Source organism: Squalius cephalus (genome assembly GCF_949319135.1).
Source record: "Squalius cephalus genome assembly, chromosome: 19".
NCBI lineage: Eukaryota > Metazoa > Chordata > Actinopteri > Cypriniformes > Leuciscidae > Squalius > Squalius cephalus.
Window position 1 is genome coordinate 24,662,905 of NC_137140.1, and position 27,368 is coordinate 24,690,272.

The 27,368-nt window shown below is 37.4% G+C and overlaps 1 protein-coding gene across 1 annotated transcript in view; it reads right to left on the reverse strand.

Annotated features, from left to right (window-relative positions):
- myo1d (myosin 1D) overlaps positions 1 to 27,368 on the reverse strand; it is a 65,710-nt gene that overhangs the window by 16,224 nt on the left and 22,118 nt on the right. Inside the window, exons 10-21 of the mRNA XM_079850686.1 lie at positions 27,213 to 27,327; positions 26,913 to 27,083; positions 19,316 to 19,386; positions 18,204 to 18,278; positions 17,974 to 18,106; positions 16,269 to 16,435; positions 14,410 to 14,617; positions 6,586 to 6,809; positions 5,247 to 5,385; positions 5,051 to 5,155; positions 4,816 to 4,929; positions 761 to 915 (exon numbers count right to left, since the gene is read on the reverse strand). Coding sequence (XP_079706812.1) covers positions 761 to 915; positions 4,816 to 4,929; positions 5,051 to 5,155; positions 5,247 to 5,385; positions 6,586 to 6,809; positions 14,410 to 14,617; positions 16,269 to 16,435; positions 17,974 to 18,106; positions 18,204 to 18,278; positions 19,316 to 19,386; positions 26,913 to 27,083; positions 27,213 to 27,327 — 1,677 coding nt within the window. The remainder of the gene's footprint in view (positions 1 to 760; positions 916 to 4,815; positions 4,930 to 5,050; positions 5,156 to 5,246; positions 5,386 to 6,585; positions 6,810 to 14,409; positions 14,618 to 16,268; positions 16,436 to 17,973; positions 18,107 to 18,203; positions 18,279 to 19,315; positions 19,387 to 26,912; positions 27,084 to 27,212; positions 27,328 to 27,368) is intronic.

Genomic DNA, 27,368 nt, shown 5'->3' on the forward strand with positions numbered 1-27,368 from the left:
TAACTGCGTCAGGTTGAAATTAGCAAAACAAACTTGCATCGTGCCTGACACTGCATTGTGCCGGGTGTATGATAGGTCCCAATGTGTTCTCGAATATTTGAAGGATTGAATACATGCTGTGCTTCACCTCTGTATTTCAGAGCAAGCCTGAGGCCAATTGTAGTCTGATTAACATGTATACTTTCTGGACAAAGCCTAGGTCTGTTATTGTGCATGTTTTTAAAGGTTGTTTCAGGGCACTGAAATCTCTTGGCTTTCCTCTAATCTCAGTACATAGACAGACAGACAGACACACTCTACATACCTCAGATAACCTTTTGAGTCCATTAGATTTTTTTCTAATTCATAAGCCATACAGAAAAAAAAAAACATCAAAAGGGCTGTTATAGTGTCTACCGCCTGTCGATTTCAGGAAGTGTAACCCCTTAGCCATCACAGTATGACACACTAGGACATAATTTAGCAAACATCAAGCAGAACATCTATTTCATTTGGCAGCTTCTTTGAAGCATAAAGTAACTCTCAAATCTAGAAGACACAATTTGTACTACTGCATCATAAAAAGCCAAAGGGGGTACCAATCCGACAGGGCTAAGCTGGCTGCTCTGTCCTTAAAAGCCCTGAACCGGCTCTACAGAGAAGACAGTGGGTGAATTATTATGGTTGGCATTCTTAGCCTTATGTGCCCTGGCCCTGTTCCCAGAGTCTTGCTATCTCTCCCAAATCGCTCTCAGGAGCGCCCCTTGCTGGTGTCACCTACCTTTTGAAGTGGCTGAGCATGGTCCCCACAAGCTCTCCGATGCGGCTGTCCCCCGCTGGCACCATGCCTTGCAGGCACACGATTAGGTCCCGGTTGTCTTTGGTGTGGAAGACGACCAGCTGGTCCTTCCCAGGGGAAACGCTCACTCCGGTCACCTGAGACAGAAAGGAAGGGTGATGCGAGTTAAAACCGCACTCATAGACACAGCAGACCAGTGTTCACTAATAAGCCCTGCCATAATTTAGTTCTCGTTATCGTCAACCTGCTAATGTGGGCCCAGGGTTTTGGAGGTGCACTCACAGGAAACATTACACATCTGTTGGTACATTGAAGTGTGGGAGCAACTAATAATTTACTGTGTTACAATGAACAAGGTGAGATGCATATTTCCAGAGCAGATGACCTTTAAAACCAGTGTTATTTTAGTATAATTGATACACTATCATAGTGTTTATAAATATTTCTAATGAATTTTTATATTTTCAGTTTTAATTCATTTTTATTTCTATCCCGCTTTAATTTATTTTTTATTTCCATTTTAGTTTTAGTAATTTTAGTACTTGACTGAAACTTTTGGGACCATTTCTTATTTTCATTTAAGTTTAAGTTTTACATCTAATGTTTATATTTTATTTCAGCTTCATTTCAATTAATTTGTAACAGTTTAATATTAGTTAATATTACAATAACAACTGGTCAAAACAATAATTTAACATGGGACTGGTGATAATTAAAGGGATATTAGATGTTTGAGTGTGGTGGATTGGTGCTTGGGACCTTGGGTTCTAGTTCAACCATGTGTCAGAACAGACTGCAAAGGTCAATGACTTTACGTTTCTATTATATGCTAAATTAAGTAATTAAAAATATAGTCAGGCAATGGCAAGGACTTAACTTGAAAACACTTAAACTATCATCCATTTCAGTGTATTAATTGAATTTCATTTTCACATTTTTTGAAGGGCTTTAAGCAAAAATGTTAAAAATGGCAAAAAAAATCTAGAGATTGTAAAATAAAGAAAATCATTTAAAAAACAATTAATAATTATAATAACGTTGTCTGCCATTTCAAAGTCAGTCTGGTTTAACCACCATACAGGAAGCCACTTTATTGTCATTTGACAAGAAAACCGTAAAACAGAATATGATAGAGCTGTAGGCTCAGCAAGTCTCTTAAAAATGTCAGATTATCAACCTTTTTATGACATGGAAAGGCTAGTTCAGGTTGGCAAATGGAGAAACCACACAAAAAAAGAAGTGAATATATGAATTAAAAAATTCATGGAATTTGTAATAAAAAAAACAATAATTGAAGACGTTTCTGAAAATAAAGATTAGAGCATTCACTTTTCATGGTCACACCACTCAACAATTTTTGTCGCAAACTTTATGCTGAAAATTTCATAAATGTTCTTCAAAAGTGTTTGAAACCAACATGAATAATTTCTAAGACCTAGACTTTCAGACATACTTTTTTGACCCAAATACAACAGCATGCGTCCGCACATAGCTGTTCTTATCCAGATGAAGCACTTCAAAATGTGTGATGCAGCTTCCTTGAGGTAAAATATCTTTGTCTTTCATCCTCTTTATCTCTCTCTCTCTCCCTTATCCACCCAGATAGGGGCTAGGGTTCAACGAACACAGTCTGGGCTAAAGTAAAAAACAGCTAGGGGGAAATCGAGTGTACTGACTCCCCCGTGGATCAGTATTCCTGGGCAAAAATCACTAGCTGAATAGATTAACTAAGGATACTCTACCACATCCAAGATCTAGGTGATGGGCACATAGAGAAAAGATGCGAGCGGGTGACAGCTGGTGTGACCAAATTAGGACCGCATTATAATACAGTAATTATGGGATGCCGGATATGAGCAATTTGTCACTTACAGTATGAGTAAATATTTAAAGAACAGTTACGAAAGACAAATGTGAGCATGACACTGATGACCAGGCCAGAACAGGTTGTGATATCCCGATATCCATATAATGCTTGTGGAAATATAGAAATCGGTAGAAAATTAGTCACATTACTACTGACTTCCTGTGTTTGAAAATGATTGAAGGAATAGTAGTGCTCCCGCTGTTATGTCAAAGATTCATTAATAAGTATACAGTAAGTAGTATCATGCAGTGTGATTTTGTGCACTATAGGCTACATATCTTCTTTCTCCCCTTTTATTATTATAATTTCAAATCGTCATGCCGAGATAAATGAACCAAACAAACAGCATTCAGGAAAATATATAGAATACAAAGAGGTCTATGAAGCGTAAAACAGCCTGCAACAGGAGAAAAAGAGATAAAAACAAAGAAAGACCACAGAAGTGCGAAGACACAAGCAAGCCCGAGCAGAAGGAACACACAGAGGAGGCAAATTTGTGCACATGCTGGAACGATACTAGACATCAGCTGATCTCCCCTCCTGCTCCGTCACCATGACAACCCCATCCCCTGGGATGTTGGCATGACAACAGTGGAGAAGGAGATGGATGAAGAAGGAGGAGCGTAGCTGAGTTGCAGAGTGGATTGTTTTGGGGGGGGATTAACGAGGTGATTTTTTTTTTGGGGGGGGGGATAATATCTCTGTAATGTTTTTTTTAGGACATGGTTCCAGCCCAACCATTTAATAATGCAATGAGTGTCCTTGATATCCTTTTGTCTTTGATGTGTGTGAGCCGTCACATAAATCATTTGATCAATTTCCCTGACCTGTGCGTTCTGTGACACTGGAGCAATAAATAAATGTGAGGGGCAGGAAAGGTTTAGCTGGGCAGTGACCTTTCCCTAATCAAGAGATGATAACTGCTCTTTTCCAGCATCAAAAAAATCAGATATTTACCCACCCACATTAGGAAATTTCTTATCCGACCCACTGTGCATATAGTCAAAGCAATAAAAAAACGCTTATAAACGCGGTATTTGTGTTGAATGAAGAACAAAAGAATACTTAATTGAACGCTATTGATAAATTTAATTCTGTGTCACTTTCACAACTCGCTTTTTTTTTTTCTTTTTTTTTTTTAAATAAATATAAATTTTATTCAGCAAAGGATGCATAACATTGATCAAAACAGTAAAGAATTTTTCCTCGTTACCAAAAATGATATTTCAAATAAATGCTTTTGATCTTTCTATTCATCTAAAAGATGCATCACGGTTTCCACAAAATATTAGGCAGCACAACTATTTTCAACATTGATAATAATAAGAAATATTTCTTGAGCACCAAATCATCATATTAGAATGATTTCTGAAGTATCATGTGACACTGAAGAACATTCAGCTTTACCACCACAGGAATACATTACATGTAAAAATAAAATAAAAAAAATATTCAAATAGAAAACAGCTATTTTATCATTTGTAATAATATTTCATATTACTCTTTTACTGTATTTTGATCAAATAAATGCAGCCTTGGTGAGCATAAGAGACTTCTTTCAAAAACATAACATTACCGACCCCAAACTTTAGAACAATGGTGTATATATATATATGATTAAAAATACAAATATCACTAAAGCTGATATGTTTGCTGATACAATATATTTATTGATTCATTCAATAAAAATAAATAAATAGCTCAAGCACTCAAAGGTCTAAACCCATTTAAAACTAATCCCCGAGACAAAGGGTTTGCTTGACCTGAGCTGTATTTCAAGCACAACAGAGAATTAATTTAGTGTAAAGCTACGTTATGTAAACTGACCATGACTGAAAAGACTAGATGTTGTACCAGTTTTTGCTCAAGATAAAAAAATTTGGGTTTACAGATTAAAACAGACTTTATTAACCCTGGATATAAACACAATCCATTTTGATTTTAACTGTGAAGAAAATTACAGTACTACAATTTGAATAATCAAATAAAAAAATCTTGATTGCAACCATTCTTAAAATTCAGTTGTGACATTTGATATTGAATAATGTGATTATCATTCTCTTTAAACACCAAACTGTATTTAGCACTCTAAATATGATTGGCAGTCGTATTATGCTGCTGTTTGAATGCAACCTATGATTACTTATGTAAGAATAAGGTAAATATTTACATTATAGAGTGGGATGCTCTTCATGGGCTTGTACTGCTTGACGGGGTCCATTTTGTAGAGGTGGCGATCGGTGATGAGCAATGCTCGGTTCTCTGCTTTATTGAAGCGATTGATCTGTTGACATAATAATATTGCATAGGTTAACAACATACAAAGCAAACACCTGCGACTTGAGCAATGATACACATTAACTGTGAGTCAGAGAAGTCTGAACCGATCATAATCAAGGACATACTTTGCGGACATTGCAGGAGAAGAGGATTCTCATGAACTTATCTTTCCTCTGCAGTTCACTGGACACCAGAGTAAAAGAAGATGCTGTCCCAGGACTGTCCCTTTTCTAAGGACAGAAAAAAAATTGGTGTTAAACATTCTATTTATTTTAAACCACATGTTAATCTCAGATACATTGCAAGATTTTAAACACTAACCAGGTAGTTGCCCTCCCAGGCTCTCTGCAGTCCTAGATCTGCTCTCTGCCCCTTCAGGCACTCTAATGTGGCCACTTTAGCCCTGACCTGAATCATCTCCTCTGGAGACAGGTCTTTAATGAGCGTCCAGGCCCACCATCTAAAATGATTTCAAATAAATATCCTAAACACAAGTCCATCACCTGCAATATACACCGTAATTGTTACAGGAATGTACTGTAGCTTAAAAAGTCCATTAAAATATACTGAAACCACACTCAAAATGCTATTCAAAATATAACTTAAACCTGGAAATAAGCAGAAAGTTTTCTGGTGAAAAAAAAAAGTGAACAAGGAAACATGGAGTAAAATGAATAAAAAAAAAAATTCAATAATTTAACAAAACGTTTGCATGTTAAAGGGTCATGACATGAGATATCAAATTTGCATAGATCTTTAGAAATATAAGAGGTCTTTGTATCATTAAAACATCTGGCAAGTTTCATAGTTTAAAACAAAGCATCTATTTAATCAAGCTCCAAAAACAGCTCGTTTTGATATTGCGGGATCTAATTATTAGCTTTTTGTGAAGTTTCCTGATAAACCCACATGAGTTTGTGAACCCCAGTTTGAGAAACCCTGCATTAAAGCAAAAGGGGGAAAACCAAATACTGATGAGAAATAGGGTAATTTGTGTTAATTTCAGTTAGATTTTCCACTCAAGTTGTTATGCTGATAATATAATTTGTATTGAAAAACTTGCTTATATTTTTTTTAAATGCTGTAGGTGCAAAAAAATAAATATACTGATGAGAAATTGTAAAATTCCCATCAATTTCGGTAAGATTTTATACTCAAGTTGTTATACTGCTATATTTTTATAGAATTGATTTTTTTTTTTTATGTTGTAGGTGCACACCTGCTGTCTGACTAAAAATCTAAACACCAGGAATATTATTTTGACTTTCAGGCCATTTTCTACATTGTTTTCAGGGTCAGAGCTGTGTTAAGGCTCTTGTGAATACATCTCCAACAAGGCTTTGATCCAAAGATCAATATGTGCTTCAGGCTCAACAGCCCTGTTGAACACAAGAGAGCCTTTCCATCCTTAAAGACCTAGGAAATAGACAAGCCAATAGCCAAAAAAAATAACGTTTCCTTGTCAAACAATGATAAAGAGCTGAAAGCACTGAAGTGAGTCAGAGACATTACATTGTTATAATAACATTAAGCCAGACCGTGTTCCCCGTCACACTGCTGACGTTAATGCAGAACAGCTGAAGCCATACATGACTACCCCGCCATGAGTCACGCAGAGCACCAGTGAGCCTGTCCACTTCCTGTCCTCTGTAACTCTGACCTGTTGTAGATGTTCCTCAGCGCCTCCTCAAACTTCCGCAAGACCTTGGGCGGTGTGGGCCACTTCACATGTTTGCCATGATCCTTCATGCCGCGGACATTTTTGAAGCGCCGGTTGACCTCACGGATGTACGACTTAACCTTGTATCGTCTGTACGCCCGAATGATGATAACAGCGGCACGCATGCGGCGGTAACGCCTTCTGGCCAGTGTTCCACGCCACACCTGAGAGAAAGAGTGAGATAAAAAGAGTGTGAGTGAAAGATCAAGATTAACATTGTAACCTAATGCAAATATCACAATATCAAAGCTGAAAATGTTGGACAATCTCAAGGCAAATGCAAATAAAGACATGACAAAAGCAATATCAACAACAGACCTTTACTTAATCATCTTCTGTACACAATTTTTATCATTTTGAACATGGTCAACTAAAAATATTTCTTTTTTGCCTAAATTTAAATGCTATTTGACAGCAAAATGGACTTAAAAATGACATGAAAAAATGTCAAAAGACAAAGTCAAAAGGAAAAAAAGGTGAAAAGTTTTTTTAAATGTATTGTAATCTGATTTTTTATAGCTGTATCTGAACACGGTTCAGATGCCATTCCAAGTATTTCCGCTACACCTCAGGTCTAAATATAGCAATTTTTATTTTGTTTATTTGTGTGTGAGAATACCCCTGGTAGAGATACAGTATATCATGATGCCAAATATAACACATCTGCTCCAGTGTGGGATATAGCTGGACTCTCTAATGATACATATAATGTGATCTGTGGCACCCAAAGTGCATTTCTGAGGATGTAAGTCCGGTCTTAGACATGAATAATAGATGATAATGGACCTCTGGGGAGCTGTTTAAGTGGCTCAGTACTCAGAAAAAAAAACCCACCATATGTTGAATCAACTTTACATTGACTCAGGTGGGAAGAAGTGAAAGGAGCCTTATGTCTGGCAAAAATGACATCATAAACATGAGGTTAAACTTGATGTGTTGTCCAAAGATATCAATTCCAATGTCCTTTTCTATAATACTGTCTTAAAAATTGAGGATGCTGCTTTTTGGTGACTTGGACTGTCACCACAGATGCCTCAAGCTTGCATTATACGGTATTCAGTGAAACATTTTGTGTTAAATTAAATTAAATAAAAATCAGCGCTGTAGTGTGGGCGAGTACCCCTACATGGTCTCTAGTCTTTGCCTGTGTGATAGTACTGACCTCGAGGAAGAACTTGCTTTGAGTTCTGTGCTACTGTGACTGAACCCATTACGTAACTTAACTGTATGACTAATGCAGAGGAGTGCAAGAACAGCAGGACACATTCATACTCAGCAAATCTGCTACCCTAGGTACCACATCACTAAATTGATGTGATGGACATGATGTGCACTTGTCTCATTTCTAAACACATTTCAATCAATCAGTCCGAAAGAAATGCAGGGCAATTCAGAGAATAACTTATTGATATTATTGATTAGGCATTAATTATAATGTATTACAGAGTACATAAAGGTAATTAGCTTTGCTAATTAGAGGTTGAGGGGTCCATTTCAAATATTGTACAATGCTGCATGTTGCCCAGATTTGGATTATGGGTTTAATACACTTACTCTTTTTTTAAACACTTTGAAATTTGCTTTAACTACAATTTCGTTTTTAAGTATATGGAAATTAAGATGATGATGATTTGCAATTTTAATGTCAAAACGTATTTACATATTACATATGGGAATAACTTATTGCATAACCAATTGTTTTTGTCAGACTAAAGTCTGAACAGATGTTTTTAGGCTGTTTCTGTTCAAGGGGGAGAAAATTATTCTGAAATAAATATTGACAACAAGGCATGAACAGTAAATGCATGTAAATTTAAATCGAGCCTTCACACATTCATTTAATATAAATATATATTGAAATTGTGTAATGCACACCTAGTCGTGTGTGTGTGCGTGCATATATACATATATATACATACATATATATATACATATCCATATATATATATATATATCAGCACACATCAGCACACCTGATGCAACAAATCAAGGGCTTCATTAGTTACAACAGGTGTGCTTGAGCTAGAACACATGAAATATTTGAACTGGCTAGGTTTGTTGAGTGTCACATTTGACTGCATATTAGAAATAAAGTCAAAAGAATGGTCCAAAAAGTTTAGAGAAGACATAATCGCCCTTCACAACCAAGGAAAAAGATACAAGAAGATAGAAAACGTTGGAAGCATAGTTTGCAACTTCAAAGTTAAAGGAACAGTGGTTACACTACCTGGACGGGGCAGAAAAAGGAAGCTATCAACAGATTTCTGAGAAGGCAGGTTCAGAATAACCCTCGAGTGACTACTAAAGACTAGGGCAGGGACAATACACCTATCTCCCGATTCAGTACTATCATGATACTTGGGTGCCGATACGATATGTATTGCGATTTTTTTAAAGAATTGAACTGCAGAATTAAGAATTACAAGAATATTACTGAACTGAAGGCCATTGCTCATGAAGAATGGGTTAAGATTCCTCAGAAGCGCTGCATGAAGTTGGTGTCTCGTTATACATCTCATTTTTAGCAGGTCATAAAAGCAAAAGGGTGTTCTACTAAGTACTAAAGATGCGAAGGGGTTGAATAATTTTGAGACTGCAGAAGTCACTAAAAGTTGCATTTTCAGTTGAATTTGCAGAAACCACTTGAAACATTTGTTGTGTTGAGCTACTTCAATTACTTTTGTTTGATTTGTTCATTGCAAATAGCTGAAAGTCTGTACATTTTGCCAATAAACCTGATTTGCAATGGGGATATAATAATTTCAATTACAACTGTACATATAGATCACACATTCATATAGTGTATATACTACTCACTGTATATACATATAGTGTATGTAGATCTACCTTCCTGCAAAGTTCAGCTCCAACCCTGATCAAACACAACTGAACCATCTAATTGAGATCTTCAGGAACACTTGATAATTAACGTTATGTTTATATTTACTATATTATTTACACACAGACACACATATTACAGCATTTATACTTTGTAATGCAGCACACCACTACCATCATATCAAATTAGCAAATAAATGTTTATGCTGCAGGGAAAAACAATTGACATATATGCAAATATCCAATTTTACAAATATTCCATACATAAAGTCAACATAATTTGAATTGTAAACAATAGCAGAATAGCAGAAGGTCTGAGTGAAAATCAGCCTGAGCTATTCAAATTGTGTTTATGGTAATTTAGAGAGTTAAGGCCAACTGCACATTCACACTGGCCATGCTGATGACATTGGAAATGCTTAAACAGTGGGTGGACAGACGGTTTGTGGTTTTTTGGGGGTTTTTTTTGAGAGAGAGAATGGTGATAGTTGACGACACCCGGGGGAAAGTGGGTAAATCAGGCCAATAACAAGACCTCAACTCACCCCGCCCCCTCCAGTCAGCTTGTCTGATCAGCGTTTAACAAACCCAGCACAATACCGCCTCTCCACAGCAGATTTACACACTCATCAAAGCCAAACTGGAGAAAGCTATGACAAAGAAGTCTCATATAACAAATAATTAATGCATAAATCTTTCAATCAAACCCATTGCTTAGCACTTTTTCTTTTTAACTTTCTTTTAAGGGCTGCCAAAAAAATTGATTAAAAAGAAAGAGTATGACAGGACAAGATCTATGTATTTTAACAAACATCATTATTGCAAACATCATCTTTATTGAGATGAAATAAAAATGATATATAAATAAAAAGGGCTGTTGAATCTCTCATCCTGCAGAAAACAGGACAAAGAAATTCAAGCAGAATCAATTCAGTTGTACCATCAGGTGTCAAAAGGCAATTACAGATGGCTGACAGAATGTGAGGTGACTTATCATTAATCAGAGAGGCAGGCAGGCAAATCCCACAATCCCTAAACACACACAATTTCACACACTGGCAGGACAGAATCCCGGTCAGGGTATGTGACAGAGTTAAACGCATACACAAAAGATCCTAACCACAGACAATCCCACAAGACAGTGGGGGAGGAATGCGAAAGAGCCATTTTCATAAATCAATAACATGTGCTTGGCAAACCATTGACTTGGTGATGGAAGCCTCCATCTTCCCTGTGTCTTCTGGCAGATTGTTGGACAAGTAAGTGTGTGTGTGTGTGTGTGTGTGTGTGTGTGTGTGTCTGTGTGTGTGTGCGTGCGTGTGTATATATGTGTGTCTGGGGTAGATGTTGGGGTGCTGCCACTTTCTCAGCCAAATAACAGCAAGGCTTCTTTTGCAGCTGTCATTGCATTCATGTTTGACTGCTGTAATATTTATCTAAATTTTAATAAAAAATAAAACTGAATAAAACTAGGATACTGCTATATTTACTAAGGTGTTCTCAGTGTTTTCAGCATGTTGCTATGTGGTAGCTAGGCTATTTTGAGTGTTTTCTAGCTAGGTGGCTACTTACTATATGAAGTCAATACTTAATTTTAATTATACTTAGTTAAGCTGTTCACATCCTAAGAATGAGAAATTCCAGTGGTGTTTGTACTTTATCTGAGTATTTATTCTGAGAAATGAACTTTCCTCCACTACATTTCATAAAAATATATAATTTCTTGTCATTTTGAAATTAATAAATCGTATTGCGAATTTGTGAAAGATTTTTAATGAATTGGTTCACAAATCACACTTCATGATTTATTTGTGAACTGGACTGATCCAATTGCAGATGTTCTCGAGTCAACAACTGTCTGATTCAATGATACAGTCAGAGTGCATCTCCAGTTAACAATTCACTGAATTGTTTATGTCTGACACTCCTGATGAAGGTCGTGTGACCGAAACGTTGTGCATTAATAAAAAATTAATTTAAATTGCAAGTTAAGATAGTGTGCGGGAGTTCCTTATATGTTGAAATGACCTATCTGGCCTTATTATCCTACGCACCTATTACTTACAGGTGTGCGATGGAGTTCGTGCACATAAAATGCCAAAAATCTGTAATTCTGTAGTTAGTTACTGACTAGGAGTCCCTGGTAGACGAGATACTGTATCTCAACGGGACCTTCCTGATAAAAAAATAAAATAAATCAATTTAAAAAAATAAATTAATTAAATAAGTTACTACCTGAAAAAATGTTTTAGTGATGGTTGCCGTAGACATGGTTTGTCTATGAAAATCACTGCACATTTCTCATCTAGTCTTATCTCTAATCTTAGCTCTTATCTCTAAAGTGGTTGAATTAATGATTCAGTGACACACTCTCTGCCACCTACTGGCAGATGTAATGATGTAACCACCAGATAGAGAGAAAAATCCCCACCACTAACAGTATAAAGAACAATGATAAACACAAACGTCAACCGATTCCTTGCTAATGAAAATGGGGTTGAGGAAACAGTAAAGATATTTTGATAGATGAAAGACCTTGAGCACATCTGAACTGGCTCTTTTCAAGGACAGAATGGTAAAGCACCTTCATTAGATGCAGTACATTTCCATTTTCCACTTTGCCAGTGATGGTGTGTCCCCATTAACTGTCATCTCGTGAGCCATCAGGATGGGGTTATTGCACCAGGCAAACGTTTAACTAAAACCTACAGTTTTTACATGGCAAGTATAAAATGTAAGTATAAGATGCTTCATTTTTCTTTTTTATAAAACAGTGTTCATCTACTACTGCAAGCAGACACAGCAAAAGGAAGATGCAGCAGTAGAAAAAATCTGAGCAAAAACAAACAATCCTAGAGGAGGTATAAGGGATTTATGGGGGGAAATATAGGAGATTTATACAGGGAGTCTGACATCTCTCTGCATTGAGTGTTTGTTTGCCTCAGCAGATGCAATAAAAATCCACATTGTATTGTCAAGTCTTAAATATGTTCTATCATTTCAGAAATTAGTGATATGGGATTTAACTCAGTCCATAAAATAAACAGAGAGCTTCTCTCACAGCAGAAACCACAACTAACATGGCCGATGCTGTGGATGCTGGGGCTTGAACGAATGAAATATTAATTAAAGGAAGGAAATTCATGAATAATGCAGCCACTCAATGTTTGTGTTTTGTACAAGCTGATCCGATTTGCTTCAAATTGCCTCCATTCAAAGACACATCTTTCTGATGAACCGAATAGAGGGTCGTACGGCGAGAGTCAGCATTCATCTTGCCTCTGCCCAAAGGAGCTCGCTGGCAGAGCAGAGCATCCTGGGTATTTTCATCACCTACGGGAGAAGCGCTAAAGCATAACGGCTTAGAAATGGCAGTGGAGTGAGGGGGCGGAGAAAGGCAATGGCACAGAAAAATGGCAGGAGATCTGTGAAGCAGTGGTGGGGTGAGACAGACAGGAAATCTGTAGAAAGTGGGAGGTGAGGAATAACAGAGCATTGATTGGGGGATTGGGGGTTATTTTGGTTTACATCCTTAAAAAAGATGAAAGATAAATGCATCCCCATGTGCTACACACTGAGAAATGAGAGACAAAGGAGAGGAAGCAGACCTCAAAAACCTACAAACAAGGAGATTCATACAGATGAGCAGTAGCATTTTTAAATTGGGTTCATTGGGAGCCTTTGGCACAAATGTTTAGAACCGCTGGCAAAACCAGTAGACTTGGCACAACTCAGTCCAGTCTGCCATATGCTGATAAAGGGATTGTGTGTGAAAGAAAGATGATCCAAACCTAAAGACACTCATGTGAACGGTTTCAGTTTTTAGGGCTAACCTTAAGTTGTTGGGGTTTTTTGTGCAAAATAACACATTAGCGCCTGTCACTCACTGGAGATAAACTCTGCTGGGACGCCTGGTTATTGCCAGGAGGTTTACAATATGATTAATACAGAGACAACATTTCCCCCAAATACTGTTTTTCCCCCTTAGGGAACTCAAGATGAACCTGTTTCAGGACGACACCTCTAACTCCGCTCTGAATCCATAAAACAAGATCAAACAATCAATCTCTGATCCAGGCAGAGCAAAGACTCAACACTTTGATATCTGCATCTGCTCGTGAAAGTAGCAGTCTGATGAGACCACGAGAGCTTGAGTTTGATACTGAATACAGGCGTGGTGAAAAACCATGTCAGTTTGTGTTTAAAAGCATCTTCAAAATGGGTATCACCTGATAACATCTTCCGAAATAGAGAATCTTGCAACAGGGGGAGTGGTAAAAAAAACAAAAACAACACTCAATGCACTGACAGGAGATGACTTTGATTTCTAGCTGTCAGTCACTGAAGACAGTAAAGTGAGAATGGGGAATATACAGTAGCGTGCTAAGACCCCCCAATCATTTTGTGTGACAGTGAAATGACACTGGCAATCAATAAATCTGCCATTCAAAATATGTTCCTGAGGAAAAATCAAAGTAGAAACATCCCTTTAAAAATACCAGAAATCACTGTTTTGTGTGTATTTACACAGACACAAGAAAATGCCCTGAGCCAAAGGGATTTTCGTGCCATATTGTTTTATTGTTGCCTTGTTGTTTTGTCTGCTGTGGTGTGAAGTCTGCTGTTGAAAAGTAATGGCTTCAATGAATCACAGGAACTAATGGTGCGGATATGGAGCTGGAGCTGATTAAGAAAATGCGTGAGTGTGTGCCATAATGGAGTTTTGTCAAATTCCTGATCAGAATTAATTTTTGAAAACCAGCTGAATGTCAAATGAAATACGATGAATGTCTTTTATATTTGGACACTTAATGTCTTAAGTGTCCAAATATTTTTTTGAAGCCACTGAATATATTTATATAACTACACACTAGTCATTTAAAATAAATTGAATTAAGCCTAAGCTACACATAACAAGTCTCGAACCTTCTGCAGAAAGAGGACGATCCTCTTCACCATCTCTGCTCTCTGCTCCTCCAGGCTGAAGATGGTTCGGGGAGTACGGATGAAAACTTTGGTCTTGCCGTAGGCCACATCATGGTCGAATCCGCAGCCCTGTAGGAGACGTTTCACCGCCTCTTTATCGGACGGCAGGTCGTGATTGGGCCAGGTGAACTCGGAGATCATCTTATACCTGAAAGGTCAAAAAGAAAAGATAATGGGTAAAGGATAGAGAGCAACACTTGACAGTCTCATATGGTTTATATTATTCTCAGCATTTTAAACTTCTTTCAATATTTTAAGATCATGCAGTTAATAATAATAATAATGACATAAAACATTTAAACAATACATTTATTTATTAAATAGTTTTAGATTTATTACAATTATTATAACCTCTATTTAGCAGGAAAGAAGCAGTTAAATATTTTATAACCAATAATCCAACTAAACAATTCTTTTTTTCAATGTTTCTGTAAGGCAAGTCATTTCACTCGGCAGTTATTTCAGTCAAGCAAGCACAGCTCCTATTTCTTTGAATGGGGAAACATCAAATTCTCCAAAGCTGTTCACCAAGTTTACGATTAAATTCCATATTCGAAATAACCAATGAAATCTGTCAACAACCGTCTCATAATTTTTTTTCCAAACACTCGAATCATGACAAAAAAAACAGCATTTTTCACAAGCACGGCATGCATCTCAGAACAATGACTGTTTCTCAGAACACTGACTAAAGGCAGCTGCAGTGACGCAATGACTGTACCAATTGGCGATTGGGTCTTTTATTTAGAAGGCAGGACTAATTTCACCATATTGCGTTTTGAACTTTCTCCCATTCATAGTAATATGAATTCACTGTCTTTGTATATCTAAAGTCTTTGGTAATATATTCTTTGGTAATATAGTCTATGGCTGTAGTTCTTTAGCCTGTTGGCTGTATAAGGTTGCCTAGCAGTGAACAATAGCATCTTTCCGCATTAATATAGGCTTTAAGCACGGGTTGTCCAATCAGAATACAGAGTCTGAGCAATCAAATTTTATTACAAGCATTATATAACACACAGTGAGTCTTTATTTAAGAGAGGTATGAGGCTGGGCCCTTAGGATCAAATCCTCATTTGTCCAGTCTCGCATCTTAAGTAGTACATTATATTCCATGCACATCTGCAGCCTTGACAGAGACACAAATCACTCCTGTGAGTGCTGTTAACACTGCATTCTCAATTAGATGCAATTCAGTCTAACTTCCTCTTAGCGACATACATTTTGTCAACTCAGGTGTTGAATCTCATAAACTCATCAGAGTTGTGGCAAGTGTGTTTCAGGGTGTTTTTGGGGACTATTTCTTTTGAGCAATATACAGATGCCTCAGAAAGTATTTGGACACTACTGGGACATCAGATAATGGGTTTTTTTCTCAAGGATTCTGGTCCTTATATATCAAGAATCATTGTATATTCAGTGACAAAGTACAATGTATGCTCTACTAACTCAAGGCTATTGAAAAAGACTTCAGGATGAACACAGACTGCACGTCATTGTTACATAAAACCCTTCAGTTATCATGACACATGACTCCGAAGGATGACAGCTTTCACATGTTGCGTAAGATCTTCACAATCTGATTGATCAAACTGTAGTTTCAGATGTCAGTAGCAACCAAAGAGGCAACAGTCTCACACAAGCTGTCATAAGAGCATTGAGTTACTATACATGAGCTGAGACTGTACGCCAATGTGACATTACAGAGCATCAATTAAAAAAAAATATTTAAACAGAAGATAAATAAATGATGATGCAACGCTTTGAAATGGACACAAGAAAAAGAGTAGGATGGTCACCTCTGAAGGAATCGTGGGTAGGTCTGTCGGTTAGCAAAACCAGCTCGTCGTACCCGGACGTTCTCCAGGAGGCCAAGATACTCCACTTGGTGCTTGCAGCGTTCATGTTCAAACAGCAGCGGTGACTTCACATCATTTGGCTTTATGCAACGCACATAGTATGGCTCCTATATGAACAAACGGAGAGCTATGATGAGTAATTGCACATCTACAGAGTGCAACAGTGCAACACTTTTCCTTGGTTCCGAAAGTGTTTTCCTCATAGAGATTTTTAAAAAAGTCTTTGTTAAAGAGTTATAATCCATGAACCAAACCAACCAGCTATGAGGTGAAACACAATATTAATATATTCAATTTAACCCTCTGAGGTCTGAGCTGTTTTCTGGGCCCTGGAGGTGTTCTGACATGCTCTGACATTTCTGGTTATTTCTGTTACTTGTGACATTTTCATGGCTAAAGTCTAATTACACTGTATTCAGCACAAACTCTGCTACAATAATATATCAACAGCATGAAAAAAAAAAAATTACAATGATACAAGACTGTGTACTTAATGCTTCAAAGAGAGAAAGAACTACAATCCAATGAAATAGACAAATTAACTATTGATTAAAAGATATTGATTATATAAACAATATATGTTACATTTATTGCAAAATATACATATATATGCAAATATTTAAGAATGCTTCAATGGAGTGGGCAGGTGCTAAAGAGTTTTTTTCATTGGTGACAATCTGCTTGTCACAATTGTGTGTTTGGTGGAGATTTTTCTGCAAAATCACGGGTTATGTAGTTTCTCACCAGAAATTGATTATTTAAAAAAAATAAGTTGAAATAATGTGGGCTGGTGGCTTCAAAAGCATATACCATTGATTACCAACCTCGTAGCTCACAGTAGGTCTGTCTTTAAAGATTTGTAAGTTGTCATTAAAAATCACTTCCCCATGGAGAAAATGAATGTGATTTTTACTTTCAGAAGCTGACTGCTGCAATCAGACTCGCTTTGGAATTCTTGACTCTGATTGGCCATTCAAATGTATGATTGACCGTTTTTCCCGACTTCCTACATAGCTATACTGACATCATATTGTATGATGTGTCTATTTCTTCTCACAAAAAAATAAAATAAAAAAATTACGAAATATTTAATGTCCATACCTGCCAACCTACCAAATGCGGGTGGATTTTAGCAGTTGCATGTAATGCAGTCACTACTACAATCTTTTACACAAAATAATGTCAAAATGCCAGTCTTGGGGACTGTCGGTTATGTTTAAAGTGAACGTAAACAGTTGAGAAAGAAAAAGCATGTGTAACAGTATAATGGATCCATGTGTTGGGTCTTAAAGTGACAGCAGCCTAATATACCTGCTGCCAAATTATGAGAAAATATAAAAAAAAAAAATAATAATAAAAAAAAATATATATATAATTGTGGCCAGTGAAAATGCTGAGTGGCTAGTAACTTTGGAAAACCACTAGCCACAGTGGCTGGTGAGAAAAAAAGTTAAAGTCAAGCTCTGCTTATTTGGTAAGATGTCGTGTAATAAGCAGGATAACATACATTAGTCTGTCATTATCACAAAACAAATTCTTAAACCCATACATTATTTTGGGATAATGACTGTCTGACTTTACGTTATTACTTCTATATTGTATGCATTGATCTTGGTCTACACAAAAATCCTTCAAACACACTCACCTTGCTGGCCAGGTTCTCCACCAGAGAGATCATGGAGTTTTTGAAGAGTGTTGCAGCAGTCAGGGGTCGTTTGGTGACCTCTGTGATGCTCAGCTTGCCCTCTGGCCACATGGCTTTTAGCACAGGATTTGAGCTGTAAAACAGAAGGAGAAGGACAGATATAAGTCACAGATGTCGTGTGACATCTGGCAGGTATGTAAATAAGGGACATACTTTATGGTAATACTGACCTGTTGTAAAGTAACCTCTTGAAGTCCTGAAACAAGGTGTCCTTGTTCTTGTCAATGAAGCCCACAACGGAGTAACTGAAACAAAACACAGAACCAACTAAAATACACAAACATACAGTACACAAAGAGTTTGCACATGGCAAACTGTCTAAGACTTAAAGGTGAAGTGTGTAAATAAATTTTTTAACGATAACTTGTAAACCTTTAGACAGACTTACTGCTACGAGGTTATTAATTGATGGTATATGCTTTTGTTGATGCCATCAGCCCGCATTCTTTTATTGTATTTTCTTTTTAAAAAAATGGTATCAAGGACCCGCCCACACTCCCGCTCCCCGCAGACTCATTCACAAGCCCAGTTGTCAATCAATCATGATGTTACCCTAAATAACTAACTAAAACCAAACTTATTGAAAAAACTAACACTTAAACAAACATCAACGTGACACAAACTACCTAAAATGACAGAAACCAACTTTGGAAAAAATTATTTTATATTTTAATAATTTGATTTATTTATTTTTAGTCTAGCTCGGATCCCATTGAATTACATGGAGAGGGAGGGGTTTATGACCTATATCGCAGCCGGCCACCAATATTTTGGCTTAACTTTTCAGGACGTGTGGGGCACACTTGCAACTGACACAGAGAAAGCTCTAGCTCCTTAATTGAGAATATATGTAATTTTAGTATTCATTCCCCCACCCGTTTCTCTCTTTTTTCACACACACACACACACACAAAGGAACCTGAGCATAAACAAGACGTTTCAACTTAGTGTTACATCACACTTACACCCACAGAATTTTAGCAAATAACTGACAGCCTGCAATCTGGCAAACCACTGAAGTGAGAACATGAAACTGCATTTACATTTGGAATAAACTTGTTTTTGCGACCGGTGTTTACATCATTCAGATTGACTAATAAGTTTGCAAAATGTTTATATACCAAACCTTTTCAAACTGAATTCATGCCCAAGGGAAGGATTAGATATCTTTCCACTTTAAGCCTTATGTGGGTAACTAACAGTGATTGTTAATTACAGCATTTAAGGGCTTATGGTCTCAAACAACAGAGAGTGCACTTACGCCTCCTCTAAATGTACTTACGCCACATCTCCAGCATAATGGCGAATGCGGAAGTCTCGGTCAAACTCCAGGTTTTTGTCTGTGGGGGAAAGCTGTGGAGAAAGAGATGGGAAATTAGGGTCTTTTTTAAACAGAAAGTAGATTCGCAAAACTTGGCAAGCAACTTAAACAAGCCTGCACAAAGTGCAGCAGTGTCAGAGAAAGAGCTAGTCAACTCAAATGCTGGGAGGGGGAATCTAACAAACTCTGCACATATGAAAGATAGATGAGATGCGCTCTTCTATCCAGCATAAAACAGCGGAGCTGAAAATAGTTCAGTGAACGACTGTGAAAGAGATGGTGCCCTTTTAACTACACAATTTAGTTATGAATGGCAAGTGTGCCTACTTAAATTACAGTTATAAAAATTATAGTTCTGACTCTAAATTCTGATTTCATGAGCTGCATTCAAAACTGTAAAATACACACCTGTGTCACTGTCAACATGCTATAATCAGCCAAGGGTTATTTTTATTTCTATTTTACCTGCCAGGAGAATTGTTCATTCTTAATCATTTTTGTTGATCATTAGTGTCTTTTGTCTTATTACTGATGTCTGTCCAGTTACTTTTTACTAATTTGACAGAAATATTTGTTTTATATGCAAACTTTTTAAATTCTCCTCTATGATAAATTTAAGTTTAAAAAAATATATTAATACTAAAATATTTTGGTATTTATTATTTATGTGCACAATCTTTTATAACGAAGAATAAATGTCCCCAATACCAAGCATGTGTTTTTCAAAAAAAAAAAAAAAAAAATTACCGCAATGATGCTTGCATGTAAATATACAAGTGTATACACATATACACACATACGTGTGTTACATGTTTTCCATTTTGCACGACAACAACTGTGCATATACTCCACGTTCCAAGACTGTTATCAGTGCCAGATCACTGTCTTCCTTGAGGAGCCTCTGCATGCTGGATGAGGGCAGCTAGTGCAGTTATATAAGACTCAGTGTCATTCATAAAATACAGCAGTGACATCAAAGGCAAGCAGCCTCAGCTCTCATTAAGATACAGAATGCTGCTGATCCACTGTGTGAACAGAAACGCCCATTTCTGCAGATTAAAGCAGAACGGAACAATTACACTCATTCTCCCTCTAGCCACAATCCGTCACATGCCCACATGCTGGATTAATTAAAGGATTGACTATCAGTAAGTTTTAGTGAGCTTTTGTGTCACTGTCCCCATTGTAGTAGATGCCAGCATCTCTATTCTGTGCCGCGTGCCACTTTATGGGTCTCTGTTTGGTTTGTTTGTGGTGACTCACTCACTCAGCTTATTTCAAATGCAATACAGATAAAATGGCCCTCTAAGGGAAAGGATGAGAAGCCACTATCTCTACCAGAAAGGACAAAACTGAATACTTCAGCCGAAGTGGAAGAGCAATCAGAATCAATTTGAATGGATGGCTGGAACTGTGTTGAAAAAAAAAAAAACTCATTTACCCGTTTGAAATTGCTATGGAGATTCATATTTGATGTGGGATATCTGAAGACTGCATTTCGGAAGAGTTTAAAGACTTTATGGGTAGTACCCAGACCCAGGCTCCAAACACACTCACTGGGTCTCTTAAAAACATGAAGCTGAATAATATTAATTAACTAAATGCACTTATTATAGGGTTAGGATTATGTTTGGCTTACGGTTATTTATGCTTGTATAATGGCAGGATAACATGATGTAAATAAAGCGGCCTGCACAATACAATCCTGACAGAATTTTTTTTTATTTCGCAGTATATTAGATTGATTTCTGAGGGATTGTGACACTGAAAACTGAAGTAATGATGCTGAAAATTCAGATCTGTCATTAGAGGAATAAAAAACAATTTTAAATTGTAATAATATTTCACAATATTACTGTTTTATTGTATTTTTGATCACATAAATACAGCCTTGGTGAGCATAAGACACTACTTTCAAAAACATTGAAGACATCCTACTGACCTCAAACATTTTAACAGTAGTGTATGCATATACTGAACTGACAAGAAAAACATATTTTGAATACAATGCATTATTTTATTCTACTGACTGCCCTAATATATTTAAGTTTCAATTTGTTTTTATAAGGGTTAACAAAGAAAAATCCAAATCTTCCCCAATACATCCTGGAACCTGCTTAATTAGGACTTAGGTGCCTTGTTCAAGGGTGATAGCTCATGAATCCTTAGGGATTGACTCAAACTCAAATCATCAACATAAGAACCACAGTTTGGGTCCACCTGCACTAACCTCTAGTCGACAGATTTAAACTACATGCACTCAAATTCTACCCAGTCCAAATTTACAGTGTTTTTTTTTTTTTTTAAGTGTTTGATTGTACAGACACATTTAATCCTGGATCCTGCTGATCGCACAGATGCCTCCCGCCTTCCTACCCAAAAGCTCTATTCTCACCCCCCAGGACCACACCATCCTGTCTAACACCTGTGCTTCTCAATACAGAGTGCTGGTTAAGCCAACCATATGGACAGCAATGGCAATGGCACCTGCCAATAAAGCCCAAAATCTGCCATTCACACACAAAGCCAACAGCAGCCAGGTATCCAAATCACAGTGCACTTCTAGATGTGTAGATCAAACAGATATAATATAAACCATAAAAACTCATGTGTATTCAAAATGTATTTTAGTTTAAAAAAATGATTGCGACTGCTTAGATACACAGTAGAAAGAACAATAGGAATCATCAAATATGGTTCACAAAACTTTGTCTGAAAAGAAAAAAACTGAAAAGAACAAAAAAGGAAACAATTTAGGTAAATTTAGGTTTACAATAAGGTCCCATTAATGTTAGTTAATGGATTGAGAAATACATTTGTTACAGCATTTATTAATCTTTGTTAACGTTAGTTAATACAAATATAACTGTTCACTGTTTGTCCATGCCAGCTCAGGTCCATTAAATAATTTTAACAACTTTAATTTTAATAATGTATTAAATTAACATTAATTAAGATTAATAAATGCTTTACAAGCATTTGTCATTGTTAATTCATGCTTACTAATGTAGTTAACTAAATGTTAACAAATAGAATACCAAGATCTATTCATTAAGTTCGAATGTTTTTAAACTTTTCTTGTTGCTTTATACTCCAAAATACACAAGGCATAAATCATGGACAAAGATATATGTCATGCAAATTGGCTGCACTTCGAAAGGTCAGCAGCAAGCAAGGTCAAAGTTGAAATCGCTTGAACTTTGAGTTGTGCTTGACCAGCACTGCAGGGTAAAGATGAAGCAGAGTTCAATGCACTGGGCAACACTAATGTGAATCATGTGAAAAGAACTTTAAGAAAAACAACCCAGCTAATGCTAAAGTCGCACTGGGATTTCATATATCAATTACCCAGTAACTTACGTACGTGCTAAACGTGTGTCGGTGCTTCACAAGTCACCACGAAAACAATGCAATTACTTCCACTGTGATGGAAACAAGTCATGATCTCTTCCTAATGAACAGTTCTGCAAAAGAGCAGGCCACAGAGGCCAGCGGAGCTCTTCTCCAGGAACAGAAACCGACGGCTAATTGACTGGTTGCTCCGGCCTACACAAGCCTGATCGGATAATGAGCCTGGCCTTGCCTTCACACAACCAGGCATCTATGTGCTCCCATAGCAGCATCCGCTCACACAGCCACACCTGCAATCAGCACGTGATGAAGAGAGGGAAAACAAGGGGGGAGGGGAGGAGGAAACTGGGATCAAAGAAAAGAACAGGAGAGAGAAAAGAAGCCCCCAACGCATACCACCAGACAGCCGATGTGTCAGCAAATAACAGTAATTAAAAGCTGATGGGGAAAGAGGCATTTTTATAGCACACACCTGGAAGGATCAAAGCTGTTTTAAAGGTGCAATGAGAATGAGAGAAGCACAGTGAACATCAAGAGACTGTGAGAAAGACATAAGCAAGCTGATAAAGCATGGTGAGAAGGTGAAAGTGGTGGTAAATGAAGCACCTTATTAAGAAGATATGGCAGCTCAAAGATAGATCTGCCATTACATCTGATGTTTTCATCTTAGGTAAAACATACACAGACTGTGGCAAACTCTTTATTCAAGCAATTAGATATAAAAGTGGGGCTTCTGCAGTCAAAACACTTTTACAACTAAAGTTTTTGTCATTTGACATTTAAAGAGGGCAAATTATAGGGTAACTGAAACCATCTCCCGTATACTAGACCACAACTCCAGCAATATTTGGTTTATAAATGGTATACATAGGGCAGGGATATTTGGAATGCTCAATAAGTACGATAATGGATTTCTTTTAATGCACAATGCACTCATAATGTAGCCTCAGACAGTTATCAGTAATGATTAAACCAGATTTTTAAAAACAATTTAAAGACTTGAGAGTTCTCTCTCCTTCATGTGAATTTTTTTTTGTTGTTTTGGGCTTATTTAATAGCAGTTTTACAAAAAAAAATCTGCATTGTTCCTGTCTGCATGAATATAACAGCTCTAGGCCAGTGAAAATGGGCCTAACACATGCAGAATACAGAAGGACACCCAGCATCCATTTGCAACAACTATAAATATTAAAATGTGGACAAGTTACAGAACTGCAATAACTGCAATAAGTTACTGTCCACAACTGCAATAAACTAAAAATAATTGTGTGTGTGTATTTTGAGTGTTCTCCCCCACTCAAAAATTGGGGAAATTTGCCAGGTCTGACTTAAAGGAGACATATCATGCTTTTAAATTGTTCCTTTTTACATATAAATCATACATTTGTGGTCTATATAAAGCGGAACTGCAATGCTTGGGTCTGAATTCCTCATTATTATAGCTCCACGGGCCCCTTTTTTACCCCTTTTCTGAGGTGCTTCTGAGATCAACTCGTTTTGGTGCGGTCTCTTTAAATACAATTGAGACACTTCATACCCCGCCCCCTCTCCAGGTTGCAGAGGTTCAACTCCACCCCGTTCGGCCATTTTTGTAGTCTGATAGCAGAGATAGGATTATCTAGCGGCACAGAAACTTTTTATTCACACGTTATTAACAAAATGTCAACAACGGAAGACTTGTCCAGCCAGCCTTACATGTTCGAGCCAGAGTCGGAGCCGGAGCGAGATGAAAATGAAGACGACGAACCTGCAGAACAACGTCTTCATATGGATGTATCGCAATGGTGTGTTACTGTATTTATACATGAAACTTTGGTCTTCCGACCTTTTACCACCGTGTCGATTTATTTTGATTAATATGTGCGAGGGAGAGAGAGCAAGACAGCGTCTAGTTTGGAGACGGTGTCTTGTTTACACTTTCGCCTGGCTCCGAGAGAGAGTGCGAGCGCGCGCGAGACCGGGTCTCTCTCTCTCTGCTCGTTCTTTCAATTAAACATGCGCCACAAGCGCGGCAGTTCATCTACATTAGACGGTGTAATGAAGCGTGTGGGTTACTACATCCAACAACCGATCATTTTAACTTACCCTCTCGTAACTTCTGCATCCTTTAGCTTGGACTACAAAATTGCAGCGAGAAATAATAATGGCGGATCGCTCGAAGTGTTGGGCCGGAAGTCAATGTCCTTATTTGGCAGTTCCGCTGCAAATACTGTGACGTGATAGTTCACAAAACGTCATAGATAACAGAAAAATCGGAACAGGTTGAAAAATATGACCAAAACAGAATATAAAGATATCAACGAAGCACCTGAAGAGAATAATTTCATCTTTTCTGTACTTCTAAACACTCCAAATATACAACAAAATGCATTTAAGGGCTAAAAAAGTGCATTTAGCATGATATGTCCCCTTTAAATGACTATGACAGGCATAGCCATCCACAAATCATAAATTTAAAGTCCAAAAATAGCGACTTTATGAAATAATGAACCATTTATCTCATCCTCACTGCTGTAATCTGCTATGCTGTACGGCCTGCGTAGCTTATGGCAGAGCAAGTTCCATGCGTCCTGTCAGGACCAAGTTAAGAGAAAGAACTACAGAGAAAGAACTCCGGTCCACGGAGCATACTTTTCATACTTGAAATCAACCAAGGGTGAAGCTTTCCCTCTTAAACAGAGACTGCAGAGGAAAAAAGCACAGCGAATATCCTCAGTGAAGAAATCGCGAGAGACACGGCCACAGATTTTTAACAAGCGGCAACCATTAATTATGCTGTTAAAGCGGCCTGCACATTTCAAGTTTCAAAGGCAAATATGTCCCATTCTGTATTTAATTTGTATTTAGAGACACAGCTGAACATATTAGAGAGCTTTCTTTTTCTTTTTGACCCATCCGTTTCTCTTTAATATGCTCATATTGCATGTCGAATTTAGTGAAAGTGGTGTTTACATAAACTGACTAGTTTACTATGAAATGGGTACAGATGCAGATGTTTGTGTTCACACACACACAGCAGGAGAAAGACACATCATCTATCTAGCTAACAGGCCTAAGATTCCTTCACAGTGAGGAGTAACCCTCTGCATTACAAATGAGCTCTGAAGGACACTTATTATTCCTGCATCCAGGGAGACTTCTGATTATTCACATAGCCTGACACCGGGGCAGACGATGCCTGCTAGCTTTTGCTTCCTCCCTTCGGTGTGAATGCAGCTGAGCTGAGGGCAGATTCTGAGCACAGTTTGATAAAGTAGTGCCTGAACTGACCCTCAGCTGGGTCTGTGCCCACTGGAATGCATGATCAACCCATCAGTGTACAGAAATTACGTCTAGAGCTCTGCAAGGTGGGTTATGTTTACATTTGGTTTTGTTTACTGCATTTTTCTATCTTTATCTCAGTGCGTCTCTATCCATAACTCTCCTACTCCCTCTCGCATTCTGACACTTTGCCAAGGCTGTGAGACATCAGTCTCACTAGCTTCCATTGGTTGCCAGTGACATCACCGAAGGCTCAGTAGTGAGAAATACTGGAGGACATTTTTTCACTGACCATTATTGCCTCCTTGTGTTGATTCAGGGTAATGCGTAAAATTCAATTAACATTTCTGTAATACCTAGATGAACTACTGGATTTGCCTAAATGTGCATTATTCATCACTGCACTGGGTACTGTAAACTACTGTTCAAAAGTTTGGGGTCAGTAAGTTTTTATATAGCAAGTATGCATTAAAGTGATCAAAAATGACAGCAAATACATTGATAATGTTACAACAGATTTCTATTTAAATTAAATACTGTACTTTCAATTCATAAAGAATCCTGAAAAATTATGCATAAAGATTTCCACAAAAGTATTAAGCTGCACAACTGATTTCAAAATAGATATAATAATTAGTAATGCTTTTAAAGCACCGAATCAGCATATTATAATGATTTCTGAAGGATCATGTGACACTGAAGACTGGAGTAATGATGCTGAAAATTCAGCTTTGCCATCACATATATAAATGACATTTTAAAACATATTAAAATCCAAAGCAGTTCATTTAAATTGTAATTATATTTTACAATATTTCTGTTTTTACTTTTTGATCAAATAAACGCATCCTTGGCGAGAATAAGAGACTTCTTTCAAAAACATAAAAAAAAAAAATCTTACTGACAGGATAAATAGCTTTTATCCAGTTATTGTTATTTTCAATACCTTGCGGCTGGTGTAGTGGGCATGTTTCGCCAGTTTCCCATTGAGAGCCTGCAGGAACATCTCATCCGTCACCTTCCCAACATTCATGCACGCCTCATCCAGGACCGCAAAAATGCCCTTGTGCTGCTGTTCCACCAGATCCACGATGATCTGATTGTTAAAGTAGTCAATCTGTTTCCATGAACACACAAAATCACGACAAAGTTTATTTAGTTGCAGTAATGCTAGATCAATACAAAATGAGTTTCTTTTAGTATAATATAAATAGTGAAGATGTGAAAAGTTTGTGGAGAAACCCACATGCTTCCAGGGGATGCCCTCTCGCTGATACTCTTCCTGTTCTTGCTTCAACACCAGTTGAATGAAGAGCTGCTGTAGTTTTTCATTACAGTAGTTTATACAGAACTGCTCAAAGCTGGACAAAACAAGGAAGATATTCAGGAGAGGCACACTTAA